Genomic DNA, 7,356 nt, shown 5'->3' with positions numbered 1-7,356 from the left:
AGCAATGAATCTGAAATGTAGGTTAAAGTTGATGGTCTTTTAGATTTTTTTTAAACCACTCATGTTGGTGCAAAGTCTACACTGCTGGATGTGATCATTTAACTGAAAAAGCAGGAGCTTCCACCCCCCAGGTTAAATTCTGACAAATGAACTTTCCCATCTTCAATAGAATGCAGATCTTAAGAACTGTGAATTACTGCTACTCACTACAAATGACAAGAAACCCTGAAAGTTACTTCATAATGAATTTAATTTCTCTTGCAATGTTCCAAGAACTAGGGCACTACAAAGTGTGAGGTACACTACAAAGTGTGAGGTACACATAGTAACAGGACTAACAGGACTCCATCTGGATCAGGTAAAAATGGGTAACAAAATATTAGGAAAAGCAATAACAAAAAAAACCAAATGACCTTATCCAGTCACATATCAGCTGGTAATCCTGATTCTGAAACCCTTGAAAATCAGTCCCAGGAAAAGTTCAAGGTTACTCTTTTCAAAAGAAGGACAATCCAGTTCTAGGAGACAGGAAGCGGAGGAACCTCCCATGCCAACCCTTTACTTGATCTTTGTTGCCTGAAAGGTAAATTGCATCCTTGATGTGTGTACAGAAGTGACCTGGATAATATGGCTCTGTTAGGACTTGTCACTGGGAGGTTTCTTCTTGGCTTCCACATCCTTCTTAAAATCTTCAAGCTTCTTTGCAATGTTAGGAATCTTTAAAGGCAAAACAAAGAACAAAACCCACATAAATTAAAAAAAATCCCAAGCTATATGAGCCTCAGCAGGAAAGACAATACGATAAAGACAGCAAGAAATTCTATTTCTAAGTTAAAATTGGTTTCTAAAAGATACTTGCTTCCAGGATCTGCTACCTTGCACAGAGGTTAAAAACAAAGCAACATCAAGCAAACAGCAGCTGAAAGTACCTCACATGAGGCTTCAGGAAATATTTTAGATTGTTAAGACTAATATTCAACCAGAAGCGAGGAAACAAGATCACTTTTTGCAGTAAAATTAGTAAGACCAGCCTGGCTTCCTCACCGAAAGGACAAACTACCAACAATAAGCAGATTTAAACACTGATGCACAGACTTTAATAATAATTTTTATATTGCACTATACTGGTCACAAACCGAAAGAAAAGAGATGTTCAAGAACAGCAAATATGTTCAAGAAATTTATGAAGAAATACTTCCCCATGTGCACCTCATGGAAGCCAAAATTGCCCACTGGAGATTTTTATTGCATTGCAAACTGGTAACCTTTTGCAGTTTCACATTTGTGTGAAAATTCAGTTTACCGCTTGTGAATTTCAAAACTTCAGCTTTGTCTTGCAAATAAAAGCATTTTGAGAAAATAATCTAACAGCAAATTTTGACAACTTTAATAATTAAAAAAAAAACAACAAAAAAAACAAGCAGCAACTTTTAAGGGCAAAGAACAGTTTATCTCATGATTCTATCTAAAACTGAGAATTGACAACACAGGATTTTACAAGCTGATTAAAATGAAAGTAAAGCAAAGTTCCCACTGGTAGTTGAGAAGGAGGAGGGAGAGAGAGGGCTTTTACTTCATATGTAAACAACCAAACAGACTGCAATTCTCTCATTGGATGTTTTGAGGATGATAGTACAGGTAATAACATTAGTTTCTCTCTTGCTTTCCCCTTCAAAGTTAAACTGTTAAATTAAGAACCCCACCTGTACCACACCTGCCATTTAAGCTAAACCAAGAAAGCTCCACTGCTATCAGCAGAGCCCTCCATGTGCTTATAACTAAGCACATCTGCATACAGCTACAGAATTAGGACCTCAGTATGACAGGTTTATCCTAGATGTCATCTAAAACAAATTGTCTTCAATACCAGCAATAAAATTACTATGTTCATCCTGCAAATCAGTGTTACATTCTCAGGGAACCATTTCCTTCAAATCAAACGCATAAGGCCCCCTCTTGTGGCAATATTTTATTAATGCTGAGAGAAAAGCAGCATGCCAGGCTTACAATGCATATTGATATACTCAAGTATGTTCTTATGACTACATTTTCATAGCACTGTAAAACATACATAAACCAGCCTTTTATGAGTACTCTTACTGGAGTGACTGGACAGGAAACATTACAAAAATATGTGCATGAGCAAGGAGCAAAAAAATAAGAATTCTGCCAGCAAGATTACTGCAATACTGAAGGTGAGATGGGAGTAAAACATAAAAACATAAATGTCAGAGATCTGAGCCTCAACAGCTTTGGGGTTTTTGTTTGGTTGTTTTTTTTTTTTTTGACAGTTAATACAGACTGCAAAAGAAAGGAAAATAAATTATGTTAAATTTCATTAACTGCTCTAGCCTGTAAACAGCTAAGTGACATTGCTGTTACAAGGAATTCTGCTGACTCTGCAGAAATTAAAAGCTGGTATTGAAGACTCAGTTCTAAATCTTCAGCTCTAACTCTCACAGTGAAAAATCTCCACTGATGTGAGAACTGAGGATAGAAAGTTCATTTTCTTTCTTTTCTCATTGTCATTGTGAGGAAAGGAAATAAAGATTGGAGGTCAATACACTGAAGTAGGAGCAGGTGCTGAATTTAAAAAAAAAGGCTGGCAAACTTATTTTCATTATTGGTACAGAAGAGGGAAATCTCAGATGCTCTGAAGGATTTTTAAGTAATAAATGGGTGGACCGAGTGTATAACACTGTGTAACAGGCTATCAGATCAGGAAACCGGTATTTTCATGCCTGTACAACTCACGAGCAGATGCTAACCTTTTTCTGTTTCTCCATCTCTACCTATGTAGAGACCTGTTTACCGTACCTGTGCTCTAGGGCCCTAATACCAGTTAAGTCTTTAAGCACTCCTTTATCACAGAGATGTCAGAGGTGGGTGTTTTGGTTCAGTTCACATTCAAGTTCATCTGTAACTAAAGTCAGTACATCTGCAGTCTGTTTAAATAAAATAAACCATCTAAATAAAGACTGATTCAGTTCTGATTGAGAGAAAACAGCCTTATATTTTAGTTTCAGAATAGGTTTATCTTTGAGAATATAAGGATACTCACATCATAGTTCTGAGCCAGATACATCCCAACCACATTGCCAAGAGTAAAACCAAGCTAAAAAAGAAGAAAAGGAGAAAACAACAGTTAACATCTTTCCATCAAAAGCATACTGGTTAAACTTTTAAAAATAAATAAATAGGAATATTGCAAGTCATGTAAAGACTGAAGGTCTCCAATTTCCCTCCTATTGAATTTCTCACCTTTCTTACAGACAGGTGCAATTTTACCCATCCTTCTCATCAGGAAAACCTTGCCATCATTTCCAAAACACAGTACCACTGGATTTTCAATACACATCTCCAAGACTACTTGGATCAGGCTATGATCATCTTTGTAAAATTCTCTGTACACCCACAAAGGCAGTAACTTCTATAAAAATGGGAGAGACAGCAGCAGGGACCTACATAACAGAGGTCTTGGTCCATGCCTGGATATACCAAAAAGATGCTCGGTGCTGGAAAGGGACATACATTTACAAAGACATAACACAGTAATATACAAAGAAAAAAAGGTTCACAGGCTTGAAGGCGAGAAGCTCTGACTGCAAAAAGACTCACTCTCACCTTAAAAGCTTTAATAGTAGAGCTTCTCCATCAACTTAAATTGATGCTACTTCTCTTCTGCAACAGTTAACAACTGCACTTTCCAGACCCCTTCAACCCCAAGAGATTAGTTTTGAGCCAAATCCACTCTGATCAAGGGCCTTCCCTAATGCAGGAAAGTACTGCTGCTTGGAAGCAGGGCACAATGTCTTTTGACAACCGTGCTGACTTATAGTTGCTGAAGGTTGTCTATGAAAATACACCCTGGAAGGAGAGCGAGAACAAAAAAAGCATAGTTCCTGGCCCAGACCTTGTTTGCCCAATAAAGAAAATCCTCAACTGTAACAACGCTTTTGGAGTAGGAGAAATTATTCTCTTCGAAGACAGGTGATGAGATCTTAATTCAGCAGCTCCACAAGATCCTAGATTTCATTTTTATTGTTACATTTCACAATAAGTATGTCCTATATTATGAAAGCTATTTTGGAAGGGGACATTACTAACACTGTGCCTTCATTAACTGACAGTAGACAAATCACTGTATAACAGCTGAAGCCAGTTGTGTTTAAGAAAATTGTTATTACTCATGGTCACTGCTTCAAAATAAGACTATTTTAAGAAAAATAAAAGCACTGTCCACAGTAACAACTTTGCCATCACATCCTGACTAGACATCTTTTCCATGCCCAAAGCAGGATACAGATCATCTTTTCAGTGATTCAGACTCTGGTGAAAACCTAGCTGCAGAAAACTAAAACCGGTTGACAACTGCCAAATGACTGCAAGTTACTTCAGTGTTTTCTTAAACAAATTTTTGGTCGTATTCTTTATTTTTTAAGGAGCTTAACTTTAACAATTTAAGAAAAAGTAGAGTTCTTTTTGCGGGTACTGCACATTTGCTCTTGTAGTTTCAATTACCAGTTAAAGAAGTACTCTGGGAGATACTAACAAACACGGCACTGACATAAACTAGATGGAGCATCATTCTAGCAGATAATTACCTGTGTCTGAGAACTCACTTGAAAACACAAGCCAGGTCTTCGTTTATTAGCAGTTTTCTAGGTTTTCACCCTAGAGGACTTCCAAAGAAGGGGTAACTATCGTATTCTGCTTGTTTGGTACAGACAGTACGGAGATCAGTACTCCTTTTAAGCACACTCCTTTACTGAAAAGCCTAGCACTGCATTAAAGAGCAATCCACCCAGTTACATTTACCTTAGTAGTTTACAATTCAATCAGAGGGAAAACCAAACCAACCAACCAACAACAAAAAAAAACAAAACAAACAAAAAAAACCAACAAACCAAAAGCCCTCCAGTATTTAGATTTCAATTATGTGAAAAGCAAAAGATACAGACAATTAAAATGTGCATGTTAATGAAGGACCACAGGGCTGATGAGAGTTCAGGGTCCTTCTGTTTCTGCCCAGCATTTCAAGTTGCATTTTAAACAAATGTTTATTTAATGCTTAACTCTGGATAGCAAAAGTCTAAGGTTTGCAAGATTATCCCTTTATCTCCCTGCTACAGCCGTTTACAAGAGCTCAACACCCAATCTACACCCAAAGGGAAGAGAAACTCAGAATTAGCATGTATTTTTCTAACTTTCAGGTGCTAGTGAGGAAATCAAAATTAGTAAGATATTTTTATTTAGGAAAAATAAATACTAATAAAAAAATAAAAGAAAAAATAGCAGCAAGCAGTAGAATTGATAGAAACTTGGGTTTCTCTCCATCGGAGTGGAGAGAGACTATAAAAAGCTACAGGAATGACTGAGGCTTACATACGTGCTACTATGAAGGTAAGAAATAGGCCTTATTTATTCATTTCACAAAAACATACAAGACTCTCCCAACTTACAGTAGGCCATCTGTTCTTGCTCTATATCAACACTCGGTATGAAGGCAGTATAAAACATTATTCTGTAACTAAATTACTCTTCCCCCAACAGAAGATGAGAATATCCCTTATTGTTTGTACTTACTGAGACATATCTGAACACAACTAAAACACTAACGCATCCCTCACATCACCAGAATGAAAACCATGAGGTTACTTCCATGCTTTGCTACAGGAGAAACCAGCAGCTTTTTGGTCAGGTAAATTATTTCAACACTTGGCAATAAAACGAGCATTAATCTAGTACTTAATGAACAGTGGCCAGGCACCTAACTTGAGATACCCAGAATAGCTTAGGGGAAAGACAGAAACGCATGTTAAAATGAGAAAAGTACAAAAACATTCAGCCTTTTAATTCTGGTGTTCTTAACGGGGACTTAACAAAAGGCAGTAACGGGACACGATCTTTTGCCTTAACTTCTATATATAAAAATGTACCTCTCCAAATATTAATTGTTCAGGGTGTCCAGGATGACAGGAACTGAAAACCTGCTCTCACAGAAGGGAGGTATATATGCTAATACAAAGACATTTGAGAAGCAGGAGGGCATCACCGTGAGCAAGCTAAATCTGCTGTATCTCCAGTGCAAATTAAGGACATGACTTGGAAGAGAAGAAAACCAAACCAAACCAAGGCAGGAACTTCATTTCCACAGCAGTTTAAAGGCACCGTTCTGGGGGCGCGTGGATAAGCCCGGCGGGTACCGAAAACAGGGCGAGGCGGCTCCAAGAGCCAGGGCAGGTCTGAAGGAGCCGGAGGAGCTAACCCGCGCGAAGCCGCACTCACAAGGATGCTGCGCTGCCGGGGAGCCAATGCCGGGAGCAGCCCCCGCGCTGAAGCGGCCTCAGGGCCACAGGGGCGAGTCACCCCACGGGCTAGGTACGGCGAGGACCCGAGGACTGAGAAGAGAAGCCTCAAGACAGCACCCCAGACACGGGAGCGTAGCGGAGGGGAAGCCACCCGCCCTCCGCTGGGTCTCCCCGGAACCGTCCGCAGGTGCGGGCGGTGACTGCACACAGCCAATTTCCTCCCTTAGCCGAGGAGCGGCCCCCGCCCGCCTCGCTCCGCTCCGCCCCGCCGTGAAATGGCGGCACCGCGGAGCCTTACCAAGAACTGCAGCATGGCGCCTGCCTGCGTCCCTAATCGCTGGGGAAGTCAGGCGGGCGCCGGCGGCTTCTCTTCCGGGTGCCGGACCGTCCTCGCTGCCACCGCCGCGGGGAGGGCTGCGCTGAGCGCCGCCTGCTCCCGCCCCTTGGGCGGCCCCGGGGTTGGGGCCCCTCGTAGGGTGACACTCGGGAAGGCGGCTCCCTGCCTGTTTCGGGGATAAGGGGCCGCGCAAAGAGGGCGGCAGGCCGCCTTTTAAAGCGCCGCTTCCGCTGCGCAGGGAGGCGTGTGGTGGCGGTCATGGAGCCTGCTGCTGCCGAGAGGTTGCCGAGCTGTTAAATGAGAGCCCGCGGTTTTGCACCTCAGGTGATTTCAGGCTGCAGAAAACGATCAAGGGAACTGGGCATCTAGATGCAGGTGAAATACTGTATGATTTGGGTGTCCCCTGCCTCAGTGCTTGGGAAATCTCAGCCTCACATGCCAGAAAAGGCCAAACGAAAGTCTTTTGTTTGGCTGTTTTTTATCGTTTTGTTTTGTTACCTCTTCCTTACGCATTACTCACTACATCACGTGCTGGGGACCCATGGCCAGGTTTGGTTCCCCAGTGTAGGAAAGACTTGGACAGGCTGCAGCGAGCTCAGCAGTGGGCCCCAGAGCTGATCAGGGCTGGAGACCTCGCTGTCGGGAGAGGCCGAAGGAGTGTGATCTGTGCAGCCTACAGCTGATGCGCGAATAGACTCCACAACTTGT

At 41.6% G+C, this 7,356-nt stretch overlaps 1 protein-coding gene across 1 annotated transcript; it reads right to left on the bottom strand.

Annotated features, from left to right (window-relative positions):
• Positions 1-226: 226 nt before the first annotated feature.
• Positions 227-6,742, bottom strand: STMP1 (short transmembrane mitochondrial protein 1). Its single transcript, XM_061444884.1, has 3 exons — positions 6,610-6,742; positions 3,062-3,115; positions 227-717 (listed from the first exon to the last, which is right to left on the bottom strand). Exons 1-3 carry the CDS (start codon positions 6,622-6,624, stop codon positions 637-639), a joined length of 150 nt encoding a protein of 49 aa, XP_061300868.1. The 5' UTR covers positions 6,625-6,742; the 3' UTR covers positions 227-636.
• Positions 6,743-7,356: the final 614 nt, after the last annotated feature.

The sequence above is a fragment of the Pezoporus flaviventris genome, unplaced genomic scaffold (assembly GCF_033815535.1).
Source record: "Pezoporus flaviventris isolate CSIRO_AGI_PZ_B2104156 unplaced genomic scaffold, CSIRO_AGI_Pfla_v1 ptg000002l, whole genome shotgun sequence".
Taxonomy (NCBI): Eukaryota; Metazoa; Chordata; class Aves; order Psittaciformes; family Psittacidae; genus Pezoporus; species Pezoporus flaviventris.
This window is presented reverse-complemented; position numbering and strand designations above follow the sequence as displayed.

Bases quoted from the DNA above. Each gene is read 5' to 3' on its own strand.
- STMP1 (XM_061444884.1), bottom strand. The intron at 718-3,061 runs GTGAGTATCCTT...TTGCCTTTAAAG, and splicing joins ATCTGGCTCAGAACTATGAT to ATTCCTAACATTGCAAAGAA.